Source organism: Myripristis murdjan, chromosome 6, assembly GCF_902150065.1.
Source record: "Myripristis murdjan chromosome 6, fMyrMur1.1, whole genome shotgun sequence".
NCBI lineage: Eukaryota > Metazoa > Chordata > Actinopteri > Holocentriformes > Holocentridae > Myripristis > Myripristis murdjan.
Window position 1 is genome coordinate 3,446,649 of NC_043985.1, and position 21,973 is coordinate 3,468,621.

Genomic DNA, 21,973 nt, shown 5'->3' on the forward strand with positions numbered 1-21,973 from the left:
TTCTGATTTTTTTTTTGCTGTGATATGTTTCTTTCAACTACAATACTTGAACTATCTTAAAAAAATCGAAATATCAAAACATTTTTTCCTCTGGGTCTCAGGAGGATAGAAAAAAAAAAATATCGTGAGCATTCCACAGCATGGAGACAAAAGGAAAACATTCTCCAAGTTCCAAGTTTCGCGTCGTGCCTTAGAACGCCCCTCAGCCGTTGTAAAATCACGGTAACCCACTGCTTCTCGGGGCCAAGATGTTCCACCAACCAGCAATTTATCACAGTAATGCCATGACAATTTCAAGCAGTTTTTAGCATTTTATTCAAAATCCAAGCACTTTTCAAAACCTTAAAAAAACACATCAAAATTCAGTCATTTTCAAGGATTTCCAGCATCCACACGAACTTCAGTTTCTTTTTCAGTCTCAACGTTAGAAATTTTTTTTACACTCTTCCCTCTCATTCACATCTTTCCTTCATCACTGAAGTTGATTTGAAAATTAAAAATCAATAAGGAACCATAGCTGTAGGGTTTACCAAATGGGTCAAATTCATCAAAGACTGCATCTTGCAAATTATGTTCCCCTGCAGCACTTGAATGCACACAGAACAATTTTATTTGAATCCAAGGCAACATATCTTGAAATGTGTAATTGCCATGAAATTTGGTGAGCACAGTCATGCTCCTCAGGGCATCTGCATCTAGGTCCTGATTGGCCCACTGCATCTTTCAGTGGTGTATTTCACTTATGTACCAAACGACAAGTGCAAAAGAATTACTGATTAACAGTTAAAAACCCAACCCAACTCCTTAAAGTTTAACGACCATTTTATATTGGACAGGTGCAGAGGGCTACAGCCTTTCCCAGCATGCATTGAGCAGAAGGTAGGAAATCACCCTGGATGGATCATTGGCACATGAGGGGGCTAGTACAAATAGATCAACAGACACACCTGTCTTGCATGTATTTGCACTGTGGAAAGGAAATCCACATGAATGTGGGTGCAAACATGCTTGTCCAGCATTCAGTACAGTGACACGGCACTGAGACTGCACTGGGAGTGAGCAGGAAAATATTTTTCTTGCTATTTTTGCTGAATTGTTCCTATAAGGATAGTAGCATTGCTTGATTTCCTTGTTGACAAAATCACACACTCATGATCTGGATCCTATATGTTCTGTACATATTGAATGACTGATGAATGATTAAGCAATTACTTTATTGTGTAGACCAATGTAGGCTTTTTAAACAGGAGCATAAAATACAACTGATCTAAAACAGTGGTGTTTGATCTATAGTAGTGGTATTTCAATAATACTGAGTAAAGTGGGTGGCATTTATGGATGGAAATTCACTCTCGTCCATAAGAATCATTGAATCGCTCAATGAGATAGTCGCCTGATTTAACTGGAGGGTATTTGTTGGAGCCGTCAATGCAGGTTATCAGGGCATCGGTGTCTGGATGGACAAAGAAAGCCAAAGACTGGCGAGTGCTGCAATCACCAGCAGGGGGCAGTAAAACCCTGTGTACCTGTAGGACAGGGGGAAAGGTAATGAAGTTTTCACTTTAAGGTTAGAGAAATGTATGTAATGTGCCTAAATATTCATATTCATATATTCATTTTGACAAGTGATTCAGAATATTGCTTTAAAGACCTACAGTATCTGTGTCTAACATTTCTTATAGAATTAATGATTTTTTTTAAGACTTCAATGGCAGGCGAGGCCAAAGACTTGGTTCATGCTCTGGTGCGACCAGGGGTGTGCGGCCAATGTGGGACCACACAGTGCATCGTGAGGGGAGTGAGCACGGTCTTGCACCAAGTAAAAATTTAAAGAACATGGACGGCAGACGCACATGTGCCTCCTGTAACAATTGGTTGAGTGGAGAGATGGGAAGAATGGAAGCAGGGAGGCCAGTATGACTTTCTCCCCAGAGGATGAACCCTGTCTATTTTGGTGAGCTCATGAACTTTTCCTCTATTGCCACCCTCAGTCCAAAATGGTAAACTCTGCACACAAGATATCATGAAATGTAATTAGTGATATCTGGTAAGTGCATTCATACTCCCCAAAGGAAGAATCCTCTTGATTTTAATATTCCATTACCTTTCCACATTACCTGCTGACCTTTCCTTTAATGTTACCCTCAGGTTAAAATGTGCAAATTGCAATTTCTTCTTCTCATCTTTGCTTAAAACTGTGATTCCCAGTGACATTAAACTACCACAGTACATCAGCTACAAACCTCTAAAGCAGGAAAAAAAAATTACTGAAACTGTGAAACTTGGAGCATTTCTTTTTGATCATTCAGCTTGGATATACTTTTGTCATTTTGTAAAGTATGTCTTATAGCCTTGTAATATGTCTATTTATTCAAAATGATAAAAAGTTGAAAAATGTTAATCCAACCCAAATCAGTCACTTGAGTATGACACATAAGAAAATACACTCCTGATCAAAATTTTAAGACCAGTTGAAAAATTGCAAGAATTTACATTTTGCACTGTTGGGTCTTAAGAAGGTTCTAAGTAGAGCTTCAAAATGCAAAAAGAAGAAATGGGAGTGAGACAAAAAAAAAACATTTGAGTCAGCAATTTATTGCAAACAACCATTAAACTGAAATAGGCTGTTCATCAGCTGATCAAAAGTTTAAGACCACAGCCTTTAAAAGCCCAAATCTTGGCAAAAATGTGGATTCAGTGTCATTTTCTGTCAGGTATCCACACTGTCATGACCTCCTGATGGCAAAGGCTAAAAAGCTTTCTTGTTAATCACCTCAAAAATTCGTTTCAGCATGCTTGATGCGAGTGTTTCCAGGAGGCTAGTGGGAATGTTGCTCCAAGTGGTGAAGATGGCTTCACGGAGGGCATCCACTGTCTGGAACTGGTGTCTATTTCTGTAAACTTCCCTTGCCATCCAACCCCAAATGTTCTCAATTGGATTTAGATCAGGGGAACACGCAGGATGGTTCAAAAGAGTGATGTTATTTCTCTGGAAGAAGTCCTTTTTCAGGCGGGCATTGTGACCTGCAGCGTTGTCCTGTTGAAAAACCCAGTCATTACCACACAGACGATGGCCTTCAGTCATGAGGGATGCCCCCTGCAACATCTCCACACAGCCAGCTGCCGTTTGACGCCTCTGCACAACCTGAAGCTCCATTGTTCCATTGAAGGAAAAAGCCCCCCAGATCATGATGGCGCCCCCTCCACTGTGCCGTGTAGAAAACATCTCAGGTGGGATCCCCTTGTCATGCCAGTAACGTTGGAAGCCATCAGGACCGTCAAGGTTACATTTTTTCTCATCAGAGAGTAAAACTTTCTTTCACCTTTCAATGTCCCATGTTTGGTGCTCTCGTGCAAACTCCAAACGAGCAATTTTGTGCCGTTGAAGAAGACAAGGCCTTTGAAGACGTTTTTTGTTCTTAAAACCCTTCTCTCACAGATGCTGTCTGATGGTTATGGGACTGCAGTTGGCATCAGTGACAAGCTTAATTTGGGCCGAGGATCGTCCCGTGTCTTGACGGACAGCCAATTGGATCCTCCGGCTCAGGGCCGGTGATATTTTTTAGGGTCTACCACTTGACTTTTTGGTTCCATAACCCTCAGGATCTTTTAAGAAGTTAAAAATGACTGTCTTACTGCGTCCAACCTCAGCAGCAATGGCACGCTGTGAGGGCCTTGTTGTTGGGCCTTGCTTATGCAGCTCAACAATCCGAGAAAGCTTTTTTGCCTTTGCCATCAGGAGGTCACGACAGTGTGGATACCTGACAGAAAATGACAGTTTAATGGTTGTTTGCAATAAATTGCTTACTCAAAAATTTTTTTTGTCTCACTCCCATTTCTTCTTTTTGCGTTTTGAAGCTCTACTTAGAACCTTCTTGAGATCCAACAGTGCAAAATGTAAATTCTTGCAATTTCTCAACTGGTCTTAAAATTTTGATCAGGAGTGCATATGAAACAGATATCAAATATATGGTCATAACTTACTGAAGAGACGAACAGGTCGCTGGTCCAGCGCTGCATTAAGTCAGCGATGTTGACCAGGACTGTTCCTGGTATGACGGGAGCAGAGATGTATTCACCTGAGCGACTGAGGACCTGAAGGAGAACATGTCAGAGGAATTATGGGCCTGAGCATGTATTCAGCAGAAACTAATATCAGATTGCAAAGCAGTTAGCCTGGAAAACTTTGATTTAAACATTAAGTGTCCCTTATCGCCACAGTATTTGCTATTATACCACACAACTACACAAGAATAGGTGAAAACCATAAGTAATAAAAGAGTTTCATGTAGCATTAAAGACAATAGTGCAGCATCAAAAGTGGAAATAGTTGCTGTAAAATATATTTAAATTACTTTTTTAAAGTGATAGTTGTAAAATACGTTTAAATGAGTTTTTTAAAGTGACAAATTAACATAAAAGGTGGAAATAACGCACACAGAAAAAAAATTGACTAGAGACTATCTTCCAAGAATGCAGACTATTCTCCAGGGTTTTTGGTCAAATTCTTTTAGAACAAGCCGTCTGGACAATTTTTTCACAGGAGGATGTGAGACTTGTTATCTTCTACTCTGCCTGAGCCCTCTGTCCAGGGAGGTGGAGATGTACCTGCAGGCCTCCCTCGTGGCTCTGGAACAACAGGGTGATGCTGCCATAGTCTGAATGTTCTCCACAGCGCAGCTGATCCTCCTTCACCTTCTCTCTGTTGACTGGTGGGTAGTACAGGGACCGCAGAGTTGTGTCATTCTCTTCACCTTCTGGAAACACAACACCATATCATTACCAGATCTCATCGAGGACTATGTTAAGGTTGGCAGGGTGGTCTAGTGGCCAGAGACCATTACGCAAAAAGTGTGTCTTTCAACAACTGTCCTGTGTGTGTCCTTTAGATACTGAACCCCTACCTGTTCTTGTGGGTAGGTAGGACTAAGGACATGACCTTTTGTTTTTTCCACAAACACTGTTTGCCCAGTAATCTAATTTTGTTCTCATTGCACCTTCCAGTAGATCTGTTTTAATTAGAATTTTACTACGTAGATGACCCTTAAATTACATCAGATGCAAGCAACAAGGGTGAGTGCTCTTCTACTGTTGTAAAGGAGTGCAGTGAGCTGTACATACTCCCTATGAGACGATGTGTGCTGAGGAACACCTCTGGGTCCAGATCCAGACTGTGGGCCATCACCCTCAGCACCCGCAGAGACAGCTCTTTACAGTGCTGGAAAAAAGAAATGTGGGTCTCCTTGAACCCTGTTGCAGCACCTGACGATGGCCATTTCTGAAACAGAATAGAATACAGCACTGGAATAGAATAAAATAGATGCAAACACAATAGAATGGAAACCAGCAAAACACAGTGGAGTACAATTTTCTGCAATATTAGAGAAAAATAAGAGAATTTTAACGTTGGATTAAGGATTTTCTCTCTGAAGCAGAAACTGTCTTGTTTTCCTCACAACTCTGACTTTGTAACTCTGTAAAGACTTTATGGAGTGTATTTTTTTCTTCTTAATTATGCAATCAAGCAGAATAGGTTTGCAATCAGAAACAAACAGATTTGAGAGCAAATCTAATGACTCTTCGATCAGAAAAGGGTTTTACTGTAAATAAAAAAAAAATTGAAATTAAAATACAAAACAAAAACTTTTATTTGTAAATCCAAAAGTTTTGTTTGCTTTTGAGCCGAGTCTTATAACTGTGGATGCTGCCAAGCTGTCACTTTAAAGAAGACTGGCCAACAGAGACGTGTCTTACGTGTTTCAGCATCGGTCCCACTCACAATATTCAGCTCAACAGAAAGCAAAACCCTTGGATTTGCAAACAAATGTTTTCAATTTGCATTTCAATCACTGATTTCTTTTAAACACACTAAGACGTTTTATGATTACAGTGTTGATAGTTGGGGGGGACTTGTCCCCCCCAATGTATATGGACGTTTGGTCCCTGGATTGTATGATAAAGAAATAAACAGTCCATACGACTTGTCAGATGATTTGTGTCTGTCACCTCTCACATTCTAATCAAGTAGTCTGTTGTTATATGCACTGAAAGGTTTTGCATGCCAAAGTAATAAAATAAACATGTGCCCTGGCTACCTCCTAGGTTACACAAGATATGACCACCATTAACCACATACAGTACATTACAAAGCATACACACAACAACATAACTTACAGTGCATTCAGGAAGTATTCAGACCTTAACTTTTTTCACCTTTTTTATGTTGCAGCCTGATGCTACAATCGTTTAGATCCATTTTTTCCTCTCATTAATCTACAATCACTACCCCATAATGACAAAGTGAAAACAGAATTGTGAAATCTTTTGTAAATATATTGAAAAGAAAAAAACTGAAATATCACATTGACATAAGTATTAAAACCCCTTATGCAGTACTTAGTTGAAGCACCTTTGGCAGCAATTACAGCCTCAAGTCTTTTTGGGTATAACTCAACAAGCTTTGCACACCTGGATTGGGGGATTTTCTGCCGTTCTTCTTTGCAAATCCTCTCAAGCTCAAGCAGGTTGGATGGGGACTGTCAGTGGACAGCCATTTTCAGGTCTCTCCAGAGATGTTTGATAGGGTTCAAGTCAGGGCTCAGGCTGGGCCACTCTGGGACATTAACAGATTTGTCCCTAAGCCACTCCTGTGTTGTGCTGGCTGTGTGCTTAGGGTCAGTGTCATGTTGGAAGGTGAATCTTCAGCCCAGTCTGAGGTCCTGAGTGCTGTGGAACAGGTTTTCATCGAGGATATCTCTGTACTTTGCTCCATTCAGCCTGACCAGTCTCCCAGTCCCTGCTGCTGAAAAACAGCCCCACAGCCTGATGCTGCCACCACCATGCTTTACTGTTGGGATGGTGTTGGGCAGGTGATGAGCGGTGCCTGGTTTCCTCCAAACTTAACGTTTGGAATTGAGGCCAAACAGTTCAATCTTGGTTTCATCAGACCAGAGAATCTTGTTTTTCACAGTCTGAGAGTCCTTCAGGTGCTTTTTTGCAAACTCCAAGCGGGATTTCATGTGTCTTGCACTGAGGAGAGGCTTCCGTCTAGCCCCTTCGCCATAAAGCCCAGATTGGTGGAGGGCTGCACTGATGGTTGTCCTTTTGGACCTCAGCTTCTTGGTAACCTTTCTTACCAAGGCCCTTCTCCCATGATTGCTCAGTTTGGCCAGGCAACCAGCTCTTGGAAGAGTCCTGGTTGGGCCAAACGTCTTTCATTTGAGAATTAAGGAGGCCACTGTGCTCTTGGGAACCTTCAGTGCAGCACAAATTTGTAGCCTTCCAGATCTGTGCCTTGCAACAATCCTGTCTCTGAGCTCTGCAGGCAGTTCCTCATGGCTTGGTGTTTGCTCTGATATGCATTGTCAGCTGTGAGGGCTTCTATAGAGAGCTGTGTGCCTTTCCAAATCATGTCCAGTCAATTTAATTTGCCACAGGTGGACTCTAATCAGGTGTAGAAACATCTCAGCAATAATCAAGAGAAATGGGAGGCACCTGAGCTAAAATGTTGTTGCAAAGGGTCTGAATACTTGTCAGTGTGATATTTCAGTTTTTCCTTTTTGATAAACTTGAAAAAAAAAAAAAAAAAAAGTAAAATTCTGTTTTCACTTTGTAATTATTGGGTACTGAGTGTAGATTAATGAGAAAAAAAATAATTTTAAAAGATTGTAGCATCAGGCTGCAACATAACAAAAGTGAAAAAAGTGAAGGGCGTCTGAATACTTTCTGAATGCACTGTACATACAAAACATACAATAAGAAAATAATATCACACTAAAATAGTCATAAATTTGGAAGCCAATAGACTGGTAGAGTCCTAACATTTTGCTAAAGGTCAAAATTATCTGGCAGTACTGTATTCAAACTGCAACTGCGAATGATTACAACAAGGCCGTAACGCCCATATACATGAATGAAATGAGAATGAGAAATGAAAAGTTTCAAGCCAAATCCCGGAAGTGGGTCATTACGATGTCAGTGCGAAGAGAAGTTATGTTGAATGCCTCCTTCAGGTCTCCAGGTCGACGTGGATTCAACCTAAAAATGTAGTTATTCAATATTAATGCTAAATAAGACCTGTCCTGTAAATTCTTCTAGTAAGAAATGTGTGTTTTGACTCATACCTCTCAGTTTCTGAGGACACCCAGCCGTGATTGACGTTAACGGCATAGCTTTTCCTGCTGAAGGGCTGCTTCAGCTCCTCTGGCTGCAGGAAGAAGCTCTTGGACATGGCCATGACATGATCCACCTGTTAAAATAAATCAAGACAAAAGATTGCCTCCATTCCACCATAACACACGTTGGACTGGACTTTCTCTGTCGATACTGCATGATCAGCTTTATCCTGTTCTCACCTCCTCTTGAGTAATCCCCGTGTTCTTCAGATAAACAAACCCAATTTCTGTAAAGGCTGTTTTCAACTCTTTGCTCAAGACGTGAAGCTGATCGTCCATAACATCCTTTTCATTCAGGTTGAATGCGCTGAAGTCCACCACTGGTAGATTCATTTTGAATGATGTCCAGCCTATTAAAGCCCGTGAAAACTTACAAAAAATATCTGTAACGCCACAACACAAGCTATAAGTGGAAATGTGCGCACCTCCAGGGTTGCCAGATCTGTGAGACAAAAGCAGCCAAACAGCAACTCAAAACCAGCCCAAAACCCGCCCAAACGGGTATAAAAACGGCCCAAAAATCAGCCCAATACCAGAACTAAAAATATGCCCATAAAAATCCATATATTTTGCTTTTAAAGTCCAACAGCATTGCTATAATTGCAAAATGCACTATAATATCTATAAAATAACATCATAAACATTAGAGGCAATTTCCCAGGCAAAGGCAATTGAAAATCATTTCAGCTCACTTAAACTGCTGGCTGTCTCCAATATAAAAAAGAACGGGAAAAAACTCCATGAACTTGAACTATTTACAGCGCTGTCCAGTTTCTTTTTAGACATGTTGAGAATCTCAACTTGAGATCCCTCGCCCTGGTCCCTGTCATACAGAACTGTATTGAACAAGGCCAGCATCTCTCTGCTGGGCTCAAACTCGTGGCAGCAGATTTCATTAGTCATTCAAAATATGAATCTTTATTCATAGGCATTATTCATCATCTGTATGCCCAAGCCCAACCCGCGAACAAAATTTGTTACCCGCAGCAACACTTAAAAAGTAGCCCAATTTGGCGGAAAAAACGCGGACTTGGCAACCCTGGGCACCTCCTGCACTGTTGCCAGTCCGCTCGGCTTCGTCAGTCACATGACCCGTCTCTACCAATATGAGAGGGCTTGATTAAAAAAACAAAACAAAAAAACAAACCCATTGCATAACCGTTTATTTTGACAAACACATTTGCGCAGTACTTCTAAGGGGTTACCCACTGTCAACGTATAATAGAGGGACAAATCTTGAGTTTAAAGCTTCATTTTAAATGTTACAGGCCTCTGGGTAGAACAAAGAACAACCGTATTTTTTTTTCATAACTTTAATATGTCTGGTTTTTGAAATGAATGGTTGTATAAAAAATAATTAACTGAAAAATGAGTTTATTGGGTGGCTGTCTGGATCTTCCCCGAAACTGAAAATAGTGAAAATTGAGGCTTCTCTATAAGGAGCAGGGTCTGCCTTATCGCATGTCTCTCTGGAAATCACCCAAAAATATAATTTATCTGAAGACACTTATCTCGGATAGGGTATCTCAATTTTAAGGGGCTCTTGTAGTATTAAGTAGTCCCTGTCACACATGCACTGCAAGCCTGAGCTTATCTAGTCTAATGTCCAATCGAGCCCATGTGTGGATACAGCAGGTCTTTTCCTCGATTGACTGAAAAGAAACACGTGAGTCCCCAGCCTTAATTAAATGGTATTTTAATTATAATTGAGGATTTTTTTGGGGGGGGGTTCTCTCACACCGCAGGAGCTCTGTTTTGAGGTAAAACTGGGCTTGAAAGGCTACACCTGAGAAAATGTTTGACTTGAGCAAGGAATGGAGTATTTCATTTGCAGGCTGTGGGTTCATGGGGATTTATTATGTTGGAGCCAGTGGTTGCATCCTTGAACATTTCCCTCGCCTCATTCAAGACGCCTCCAAGATCTACGGAGCGTCTGCCGGTGCCTTGATGGCTGCCATTCTTACTATTGGAATCCCCATAGGTGAGTGTGAGCAGCTCTACATTACACTGAAGTGCATTCACAAATCCGTCAGTTTCAGGATATCTGATGTATTCTGCAAACATACATACGTTGTAGAACACGACTTAAGTCGTTTTCTGAACGAATGCGATTCGCTCTTGCATGCGGCAGTTCATCTTTCTCCGATAAGCTATTTTCTTTGATATAATATCAGCTTTTACTAGTTGGTTCGCCCTATTTTCCTCCACTAGGTTGCACAGTTGAGAACGGCGGCGAGAATTACAAAGTAGTCTAACCGTCGAATTGATCAGAGTAACGCGCTGATCTGTGTGCCATCTGACTGTCCTGGATTTTCCAGAACATTTCAATTTCGTAAATTGACTTGTTTTGTTGTACGAGGTGTGTGTGTTAGGCGATAAGCAAAACTGCATAAAATTGACAGATTTGTGAATGAAATTAAACATGGGCACAGGTGGCAAAAGTACCGACATTCTGTACTTAAGTAGAAGTAAAGATACTTGTGTGAGAAAAGACTCTGGTAAAAGTAGAAGTACCAATTCAACTTCTTTACTCAAGTAAAAGTAAGAAAGTACAGGCTCTGAAATGTACTTAAGTACAAAAGTAAAAAGTATTTATTTATTTATTTATTTATTTTAACCATTAATGATAGCCTACATATAGGCTACCTTTTTTGATAACTCGGCAAGACGAAAAAAAAGTTCAGGGCACACAAAACAGGAACTTTTCTTCTTTTATTAACAACCTGCAAAGTGCTGGTACAGAGAAAATAAAAATCACGCAAGTCTAGTTTTGCTGCAAGCCCAGTTTCACACAATAATCAAGACTGAACTGACCAGAGGTCTTGAATGAGTACCTTGATAACAGCTTTGGTACTCTCAATACTTAATATACTTAACGTATATGTCTTTTAACAGATTTTTTCTTGCTTCTCCGTCTCTGTTTTTTCGTCGGCTAACGTTATATTCAGCGTTAATGTTAATAATTTTTTACCATGGATCTTTTGTAGCACAGAGGAGATAAGCTGCTCAAACACTCGGTATGTAGTGTTAGCGTATGTTTGAGTTGTAGAACATAATAAATTATCTTGAAGGAGTGTTAAATTTGTTTTAAAAATGTAAATTACTTATCAAACAGACCTAACAAGCGCGCAGAAGTAGAATCAAACAGCCGGGTGATGACTCCAGTGTTCATTTTTCAAAATTAAGTTCTTGCAGTGTAGTGTAACATTTCATGATATTTAAATTATCATTTCAAACTCTGATTATATTAAGTGTGTGTGTGTGTGTGTGTGTGTGTGTGTGTGTGTGTGTGTGTGTGTGTGTGTGTATATGTGTGTGTGTGTATATGTATGTATATGTATGTATATATACTATATTACCAAAAGTATTCGCTCACCTGCCTTTACTCATACTATGAACTGAAGTGCCATCCCATTCCTAACCCATAGAGTTCAATATGATGTCAGTCCACCTTTTGCAGCTATTACAGCTTCAACTCTTCTGGGAAGACTGTCCACAAGGTTGAGGAGAGTGTTTATAGGAATTTTTGACCATTCTTCCAAAAGCGCATTGGTGAGGTCACACACTGATGTTGGTCGAGAAGGCCTGGCTCTCAGTCTCCGCTCTAATTCATCCCAAAGGTGTTCTATCGGGTTCAGGTCAGGACTCTGTGCAGGCCAGTCAAGTTCATCCACACCAGACTCTGTCATCCATGTCTTTATGGACCTTGCTTTGTGCACTGGTGCACAGTCATGTTGGAAGAGGAAGGGGCCCGCTCCAAACTGTTCCCACAAGGTTGGGAGCATGGAATTGTCCAAAATGTTTTGGTATCCTGAAGCATTCAAAGTTCCTTTCACTGGAACTAAGGGGCCAAGCCCAGCTCCTGAAAAACAACCCCACACCATAATTCCTCCTCCACCAAATTTCACAGTCGGCACAATGCAGTCTGAAATGTACCGTTCTCCTGGCAACCTCCAAACCCAGACTCGTCCATCAGATTGCCAGATGGAAAAGCGTGATTCATCACTCCAGAGAACGCATCTCCACTGCTCTAGAGGCCAGTGGCGGCGTGCTTTACACCATTGCATCCGACGCTTTGCATTGCACTTGGTGATGTGTGGCTTGGCTGCAGCTGCTCGGCCATGGAAACCCATTCCATGAAGCTCTCTGCGTACTGTACTTGGGCTAATCTGAAGGTCACATGAAGTTTGTAGCTCTGTAGCAATTGACTGTGCAGAAAGTCGGCGACCTCTTTGCACTATGCGCTTCAGCATCCGCTGACCCCTCTCCGTCACTTTACGTGGCCTACCACTTGGTGGCTGAGTTGCTGTTGTTCCCAAACGCTTCCATTTTGTTATAATAGAGCTGACAGTTGACTGTGGAATATTTAGGAGCGAGGAAACTTCACGACTGGATTTGTTGCACAGGTGGCATCCTATGACAGTTCCACGCTGGAATTCACTGAGCTCCTGAGAGCGGCCCATTCTTTCACAAATGTCTTGTTTCACAGTCTGCATGCCTGAGTGCTTGATTTTATACACCTGTGGCCAGGCCAAGTGATTAGAACACCTGATTCTTATCATTTGAATGGGTGAGCGAATACTTTTGGTAATATAGTACTTGGGCTAATCTATATACACACATACACTACTCACACAAAGTTAGGGATATTGGGCTTTCGGGTGAAATTTCAGGATGAACCTAAAATGCATTCTAACCTTTACAGGTGAACTTAATGTGACCTTCTGTAAACTTTTGAATGCACATGTCCAACTGTTCAATGTTTCAGTACTTTTTGCACAAGTTGCTGTTCTCTAACAAGGAGTTTAACTGCAAAATTCACATCAGGTGTTTGATGCTCCAGCTCATCGAGGTCGTATCATTAGGGAACGGCTGCTGGAGACTGGGGTACCTCAAATGGAGTGGCCTGCACTTTCTCTGACCTGAATCCCATAGAAAACCTATGGGATCAGCTGAGTGGCCGTGTAGAGGCTCGGAGCTCTGTACCCCAGAACCTCAATGTCCTGAGGGCCGCCCTTCAAGAAGAGTGGGATGCCATACCTCAGCAGACAATAAGTCAACTTGTGAACAGCATGAGACGTCGTTGTCAAGCTGTTATTGATGCTCAAGGGCACATGACAAGTTATTGACACTGACATTTTTTGTTGTGGTATATCCACCACTGTTGTTGGCTTTTGTTTCAAGAAATTGTTTGAGATGAGGAAATCACCAGTGTATGCTTCTACTTAAATGCCCTACTTTCATGATATAATATCACTGTAGCGTCAACTTTTTATATTTTCCATAAATTTCACCCAAAAGCCGAATATCCCTAACTTTTTGTGAGTAGTGTATATCCATTCATACAATATACTTTAAATTGTTTTAACGTCTGAAAAAAAAAAATCATTCCGAAGGCATGGCGGCTTTTATTTTGCCGTGGCGGTGTGCCACGATCAGTTACATGTAGAGGAAACCCTGCTGTGTATTTAGTCTTTTACGTCATGTTGTAATCCGTGTAGGTTGAGGGGAGTAACGAGCCCGCCTGCCCCCACCAAAAAGAGAGAGAGGGAGAGAGAAGTAACGAGCCTGTTTTGACAATGTAAGGAGTAAAAAGTAGCCTTCAGATATTTGTGTTCAAATGTACAAGGTATACAAGGAAGTTTATTTGTCATTATACAACAGGTTGTATAACGAAATTAAAATGTGGTTCCCTCATAGTCCAATGAGGCACCTAGACAATAGCATCTTTGGAAAGCCACATCACCTGCATCTCTGATTAAAAAGTGTCAAGCTTGTGGTTGCAAAAACCAATACACACAAGTTTGGCTTTCATTTTGGTAATAGCAGGCTTTGGCAGACTGTGCCATTACTGATTTGTTGCATTACATTGTTGCAATAGTGATTTGTAGCAGTACATTGCTAAATAACATACATGATGTGATACTGCTCACATTATGTGCAGCGTTTTATCAGATAAATTTAGATGAATCTGTATACATAGAATACATTTTTATTTTGTGGTGACCATGCCAATATAATGGCAGTCTAGTTATACCAGCTGCAAAAACAGTTTTTCCCAAGGATGACGGGTTTGGTTTTGGACTGGAGACACAGTCAGGCTCTCTGGTAACTGGCATTTCTTGGGCCGGGCCTTGTCTTGTGGCCTACCTCACAAGTGTCCCTGTGTATTGTGGAGCTAACTGTGCCTTGGGAGGCTACGGTGGTTGAGGCATATAAATGGAAAAGTTAGAACTATGCAGACATGGCAGCTGAGGCAGTGCAGCTGGGCTGGAGAGCACGAGTGCTCCTAGTGGAGGTGGGCTGCAGAGCTTTTGTGGCCAAGTAACCACCAGGCTTCTGAAAGAGGTGGGAGTTGGAGGCCGGCCTCACAGCAAGCCGTGAGGACCAGACTCAACTTGATCCCACTTGCAACAGGATCCAGATGTATAAAATATGACCTGCATAACATGATTTATGTATATACAATATAATATTTAACGTAGTGGACTTTGAAAAAGAGCTCTTCAGCTGTGTATTTGCCATTTCCAGTTCAAAATATCCACCATGCATGTAGCTAACCATTGTTTTATCCTGCACAGAACAAACCTGTGCTGATTTGATGTCTATGGCTAAAGAGGCCCGAAAGCGGAAACTGGGACCCCTGCACCCAGCTTTCAACCTGCTCCAGATTGTCCAGAGCTCCCTGCTAATGAACCTCCCAGAAGACGCCCATGTGCGTGCCTCTGGAAAGCTCTGTGTGTCTCTCACCAGAGCGTCTGATGGAAAGAACGTTTTGGTGTCTGAGTTTGATACTAGAGACGAACTCATTCAGGTACATTTAAAAGTTAAGCTGAGCCCCTTATCCACACTTAAGCAAGAACTAGACAGGCTTCATGTTATCAGTCACGTATTATCATCATCAGCAGCAGCAGCAGCATTACAAGCAGCCAGCAGTGAGCTGTGGACAGGTCTAATGACCCTAGAATCATGTAAAAGAGAAGTTTTAGCAATTAGAACTGACTAGACAGATTGCATTTCCTTTTTTTTAATTTTTTGTGGAAGTGGAGGAAGATGTGTCAGAGGAGCTGGGAAACGGCAGTGTGAGTCATTTCTCATGAAAATTTTTGTATTGCAGTATGAGGAGTGACTCAACTGTTCTGAAAGGAATAAGGGAGAATTAAATTAGGTAGATGGCCACTATTTTCTTAGATTTTACCAGCACACCTTAGGTAATGATGCCTTCCGCTAAATTAGGGTGATTAGTGACATAGAAAACCTTGTTTGAGTACTAGAGGAAAATGTTAAGTGAGAGACTGCAGGTAGCTATGACATTTGGGTTGAAGTTGACTTTCCTTATTGCAGATTACTTAAATTAGGCTGCTAACACCTCCATAAGGTGCAACAGCAAAATTTGGAGGAGCTTTCTGTCTTTTCATGCTCACACAGAGAGTTTGTTTATTCTGAGTTATTCCTTCAAAAACAACAATGCAGTAATGCCTCTGTCCGCTTTTTCCAGGTTCTCATGTGTAGCTGCTTCATCCCTTTGTACTGTGGTGTCATCCCACCAACCTACCGCGGAGTGGTGAGTGAACGAGCAGGCCTCTACATTTAAAGCAACAATATGCAGCTTTTCACCTTGATGCATAAAAAGTGATGCTAGCTTCGCCCTCTTCTCTCTCTGGTCAAGTTCACAGCCAACAGTAAAACCACCAAAGGTGCTGAGGAAGCAGATGGCAAATGCAGCTAGTCTGGAAGTATGGATGGATGAATATTTAGTGATAGACAGACTAAGAGAGTGTTGGACACAGCAATTATTGTTGATAACAAATGGCAGTGGCAACACATCACATTACACACACTACATCTTCATCAACTCATAAAATGCAAGTGACACTTGTATAAACTTGAAATAGACTGTTCTCTGCAACCCGTCTCAGCTATTCCTCCTGGAATCGCCACCTCACCATGGTGGAGGGATTTGTGTTTTCTTGTTGATTCTGGGTGCTGCATTGTCTCGAGGATTATCTTAGGTTTATCCAAGGCAAATTAGTTTCAGGTGAGGGACAGAGTATGACTGATTTTAAAAGCCTCTATGGAGAGCTTTTTGGAACAGGGATGTGGAAGGCTGAGGCCCACTCCTGGAGCTAGACCTGGGAGGAGAGAGTTCCCTGCTGGTAGGACCTTTCCCAAGGTGTGGTCGGGCTCAGCCAGAAAAAACGTGAGGCCACCCTCCCATGGGCCCACCCTCCCATGGGCCCACCACCTGGTTTAGTTTTTTGTCTGTCATGGTGGAGCTCAGTCTTGCCTATGTTGTCTGTTTACTGTTGCTTATATCTTGTTATGTTTGTTGTTTTTATTGTATAATGTTTTTTGACCCTGACGGCAACCCTACCTTCCTCCCTCTTCGGGACAATAAATATTTTGAGTGACTTCGGTGCTCAGCTTGGCAATGACAGAGGAATTTGGAGAACAATGACTATGAGGAATGCTTCTCTCAGACTGAATCCAAGCGTGGTTTGGTTTTTGGAATTCTGAGTGGATTGTTCATAATGAACACTGTGTTAGAATGTAAGGTAGCCCATAGATGCACTTGGTACTGGAGCTCCTGAGCTCAGCAATTAAAGTGATAGTTTGGATTCTTACCCATATAATATTACTTTCTGGTCCATGAGACTGTAAGGCCACACTCACACAGGATCAGGCACTGCAGCACTGGGAACAGGTTTGTGCCGAGGTATGGGCAAGTCACTACATGGCCCACTACACAGTTAAGTTTTGGCAAAAATTGATTCTGGCTCAACCTTTTTGCTGGACACTGTTGTCTTTTTTTGTTTGTTTGTTTGTTTGTTTGTGGAACCCCCTGCGGCCATCAAACTGCCCATTGCTTTGACAGCAATGTGGATATTTTTTATGGCCCTTCATAACTTACAGATTTTACCTCTGATCTACATCTTACCCTTTCCACTCAGCGCTATATGGATGGTGCCATCAGCAACAACCTGCCCCACTGTCACCTGAAGAATACTATCACATTTTCTGCGTTTGCCGGCGAAAGTGACATCTGCCCCCGAGTGAGCGCACTCAATTTCCATGAGGTGCGCTTCAACAATGTCAGCATCCAGGTCAGCACAGAGAACATGTACAGGGTGACCAGCACCTTCTTCCCCCCTGAGCCTGAGGTGAGTCAAAGCACGTCTGTGTTTCAGGAGCTCCCTACTGTTAGAAGCCTTTAGCATTGTTTTAATTGTAGACTTGCACAAGTTCAATTTCACAACTGTTTAACTCATCAATAAACATTTGTTCCCTATTTTTTAAGCTCTCTATGTTTAGGTGTAACAACTGACTTGACAAAATAACTGAGGAGGATGTGCTTGTAGGGCCATCCCCCTGTTCATGATGATTGCAGTGCCAGCTGACAGTGAGCACTTATTTTGATGTTGTGTTGTGTATGAGCACACCTAGTTTACATCATCACCAAGGTTGCTCACAATCTTGGGCTTTAAAGTAATGAGTGGGTAGATGGTCAGCTCCATAATTTCCCAGTTTGGGATCAATAAAGTAAATCTATCTATCTATCTAATGAGTCATCCTCATCCAGCCTGGTTCACTTCTTCAAATAGCAACTCCCCTGTATTTTACAGGTAATGGCAGAAATCTGCCAGAATGGATACTTTGATGCTCTCCGCTTCTTACAAGAGAACGGTATGTAAAACTCTCCCTGATAGTGGAATCTTTGTCACGTTTTCTTGGTAACTGTTCAATATCCATGTAGACACAAGGGAACTTTTTTTTTTTTACTGGCCACAGTGGCTTATGCATGAATAACTAATAGATTAGAAAATGATCTGCATAAATGCCTGCAAACCTTTCACTGCAGCTGATAGAGAAACATAGCAGTCACTGCCAAACCAACACCAACACCAGCACATGAGTTACCCAGCCTTCCTCAATACCATAAAATCATTCATTTGAATACCTATCGCAGACCTAATCAAAAGTGAGTGTCCCTTGGGCACTTTGGAGATGGACGTTCCCAAGCCTGCTTGTTGTGAGCTGGTGAAGGAGTCAGCTGAAGTCGAAGCTTCCAATAAGAAAGCACAGCTGAATGGACTGAACCTTCCTCAGGAAGAGCATTGGTGGCTGGACCAGCGGCTCATAGAGAGCCTCCCGGTTAACATCAAAAAGGGTAAGGACAATGATTCAAGAGTAGACTGGCCTTGTGGTTTAACACTGCCACTTATACTGAAGGTCACAGGGTTGATTCCCTTGACAAAAAAATTGGAAATGTATTGGGGTGTATTTTTCTGTTTCCTGTTGCTATGGCCAAATGTAGGTAAAGTGATGTCACATCTAATTTGACATGCTGCACAGCGGTAAAGGAACATAAATAGCAGAAAAGTTTGCAGCTGACTAAAGTATGAATAGTAGATGCCAGGTTTTGGTGTCGGCCCTTTTTTTTTTAGCCTTGACACTTTGCATAGGCATTCAGTAGTGATATGGAGAGAAATACATCATAGTAGAGGCTTAGATACCATTTTTTCCACAAACAATAGACACTGAATTATTCATAGGGCTTTTTCAATTTGTCAATCAAAATTTATTTTAAACTGTAGTGTACATGGGAAGAGGTTACATCTCAATATTAAAAACAAATAACACTGTTTGGCCTCATGGAGGAGCTTATTACATTTAAAACTTATAGTCATGTTTTTCATAAGGAGGATTATAAACTTAAAACCATTACAGTTATTTATTCATTTATAATCTGTACCTGCTAACTGAGCGCAGAAAGGACTGGGGCTGGGAGTTCAACCTGGGACTTTCTCGTTTGGGGAGACAATGTTAACCACTGATCCACCATTCCACTGCATAGTTTGTTTGTGTGTGTGTGTGTTTGTGTGTAAGTGCTCTGCCAGGCATGTAGAGAGAGCCATACCTCTAGCAGTCTGTTGTCCCTGGTCACTGAGTTTCTGCCTGTTAAAGTGACCTCATACCTGCAGACCCCTTGTAGTCTGCCTGTGGAGTCAGCCTGCTCTGTAGCCCAGAGGTAAGGCTCAAAGCAAATACTGTTTGACCTGACTGATACCGCCAATGATGGCCAGCAACCATAGATGCAAGTTTATGCAAGTTTGGGGGATTTTAATGTAGGTCAGTTGTCTTGCTAACAAACCATGTTAAATGAATTTGTGGAGCTTTTGCTGTAACAGAAAGGTAACAGTTTAAGTCTAGAGTGTGTATTCCTATTACTGGTGATACAGCTGACAGGCACATACTTTGTGGTTTATTTGGGGGCTGGGGGCATTCCTTTTAACTTTTTTGAGTTGTTGACCTTCACCTTGATGATGACTTGCAGACTAGTTGACTGGGTCCCAGATGTGCCCAGGGACATGAGGTGGCTGTATGGCATGGCGGGGGATACCCACAAACAAGCGTCCAAGGATGAGACGGACAGCGATGATAGGTGTGTGGGATGTGTACTAATCATTCGCCCAGTGAACTCTTCATCATCAATCAATCAATCAAATTTTATTTATATAGCACCTTTCAAACAAATGCATGATATTCAAGGTGTTTTACATCTTGATTGACAAATAAGCAGTGAAAGGACAAGGAGACCGATGCACACTCATAAAATATGGTTAATTTAAAAAAAAAAAAAGATCAAGAAATAAGAGTGATCATACAAGAGAGTGAATAAAAAGATTTAAAACAATAAAAAACAATAAAAAGCAATACATCATAATCACTGTATTTACCAAGTACAATGAATATATAGGAATTTGGCTTGAATTTGGTTTCCACTGGGCCAGAGACAGAGAAAGTTAGAAGAAGAAGGGGTTGTTTTTTCTAGACCAACCATTTTCGCTGACATTCATTTGTCATACACAGAGAAATCCATTGTGGAAACCATTAGAGATAGCACCTACTGCCAGTATCACACATTATGTATGCCAGTATACACATTGTATACTTAGTCTTCTGATGTCATTTTTTAATCTGTGGATACTGCTGGAAAATGTGAATTTCCTTCAGGATGAATAAAGTATCAATGTATCTATCTATCATCTAATATCTGCAATAGACATGTTGTATTTTGACAAGTGGAAGAAATCTTGTTTTTTCTTGACTAGAAAAAGCTCTTGATACAGTTTGTACTCCTTTGTCCTTGAATAAATATAATCCACAGCTGAATGCATCAAATTCATGCCTGCACTCTAGGGATTTTAAAATGGCACTCAGGGAGATGTAGCCAGTTGCTGTCTGAGGTAGAGGTGGATGAGGCACGTTGAGGGAAAGTGGGTTAAGAAAGAAGGTACATTTGAGGCACACTTGAGCACAATACAGCCTCTGGTATTTCTTAAATATCACAGATTGAAGATGTATAACGGTATAAGAGTAGGTTGGATTTTTCCTTCAACCCCAAATTGCTTCATTTGCACAATCCATTAGACCTCTTTTATACTGATCATAATAATTTTAAATAAGGTACAACCTAATCTCCACCCTGTGATTTTTTTTTTTTTTTCTTCAGTGAATCAACATCGCAGAGATCCAAAACCCTGCCATCAGGCCTGGACCTGCAGAACCAGAGAGAAAAGGAGGTAAACGCTCTCCCCTTGACCTTGGAAGCCTCTCCCACTGATAGGTGTACCTTCTCCATGAACACGAACAGTGACCTGGACCACCTGCCCCTGACTCCGCCCCCTACACCCACCTTCAACCCCAGCTCTTGGTTTGGGGAAGCCGCCACACCGTCACCACCCAACGTAGGTGGAGTTTGGGGTATGAGTCTGGGCAGGGCTGTAGGGTGGTTACGAAACATCACATCCGAGCAAGCCTCAAATGATCCAACTTCCTTGTCCTTCTTTAAGTGAACATCCTCATTGTGGAATTCAAAGAGTGCATTATGAAGGAGAAAATATTAATAAAGGAAAATAAATGTGAGCTGTGCTTTGTGTACTGGAATTTCATGGTTGGAGGAAATATCACCAGGTTCCAAAATGGGCATAATCCAAGTTCCTGGCATCATAAGTAACTGCAAGCACTGAAGAGGGATTTTGCTTGTGGTAGGTTTACACTTTTAAGTTTGCTTTAAAAGTAGGCTGTGCAATGCAAATAACACTAAATTAGGGAATAATAGTTGAGTAACATTGATTTTTAGATGTTTTATATTACCGAAATAGCTTCATCACTGCACTTCTCAACACCACTTACAGCAAATTCTCTCTCTCTCTCTCTCTCTCTCTCTCTCTCTCTCTCTCTCTCTCTCTGGCAGTCATTCATCCTCTTTCTTAACTCCTCACGTCACTGTTCTCTCAGTTTAGACAGCTGTCAAATGTGTGGAATAACTATGTAATTTTAATGACTGAGTTTGAATGGTTCTGATGGTCAGACTGAGTCATAAGCACTGTATCAGTTGTAGCTGTGGACATGAAACACTTTTGCCTCCAGCAGAAAACCATGTGTTTTCAGTGGAGATGGAGGTAACTGGAAGAGAGACCTGCCAAAAAGGAAACCATGGACTGTTAACCACTCTGCATATGCGGCCTGTAACAGGGGCTGGACAGTATTTCTTTTTTAAGGGGTAAATTTCAGAACCACTCGCTTATACTAAGTTTATTGAAACTGTCCTCTCTGAACAACTTCAGGTTGCTTCTCATATTTTAAAGTTAAAGTGGCTACATTTTTAAATCTCTGTAGTGCATAATGATGTGCGAGTCAGTGCAGAGGGAATAAAATTTGTAGACTGTAAAGATTACCATGAGGGGTGAGAAAAGTTTAAGATATTTGCACTGGAGAATAATTTTGTTGTCCTT

General features: G+C 41.4%; 2 protein-coding genes across 3 annotated transcripts; one reads left to right on the forward strand and one right to left on the reverse strand.

Annotated features, from left to right (window-relative positions):
- Positions 1–1,195: 1,195 nt before the first annotated feature.
- On the reverse strand, positions 1,196–8,602 carry LOC115360521 (UPF0676 protein C1494.01-like). The gene is made up of 7 exons (XM_030053488.1): positions 8,355–8,602; positions 8,124–8,248; positions 7,971–8,037; positions 5,122–5,278; positions 4,609–4,754; positions 3,985–4,095; positions 1,196–1,526 (listed from the first exon to the last, which is right to left on the reverse strand). Exons 1-7 carry the CDS (start codon positions 8,505–8,507, stop codon positions 1,347–1,349), a joined length of 939 nt encoding a protein of 312 aa, XP_029909348.1. The 5' UTR covers positions 8,508–8,602; the 3' UTR covers positions 1,196–1,346.
- Positions 8,603–9,686: 1,084 nt separating this feature from the next.
- On the forward strand, positions 9,687–21,101 carry LOC115360511 (patatin-like phospholipase domain-containing protein 2). Of its 2 annotated transcripts, XM_030053470.1 has the most exons (10): positions 9,687–9,840; positions 10,009–10,155; positions 14,756–14,988; positions 15,673–15,738; positions 17,126–17,335; positions 17,798–17,858; positions 18,142–18,342; positions 19,062–19,203; positions 19,510–19,617; positions 20,689–21,101. In XM_030053470.1, exons 2-10 carry the CDS (start codon positions 10,020–10,022, stop codon positions 21,029–21,031), a joined length of 1,500 nt encoding a protein of 499 aa, XP_029909330.1. In that variant the 5' UTR covers positions 9,687–9,840; positions 10,009–10,019; the 3' UTR covers positions 21,032–21,101. The 2 variants fall into 2 exon arrangements, with proteins under 2 accessions (XP_029909330.1, XP_029909329.1); XM_030053469.1 differs by lacking the exon at positions 9,687–9,840 and having other exon boundaries at positions 9,892–10,155.
- The last annotated feature ends 872 nt before the right edge of the window (positions 21,102–21,973 follow it).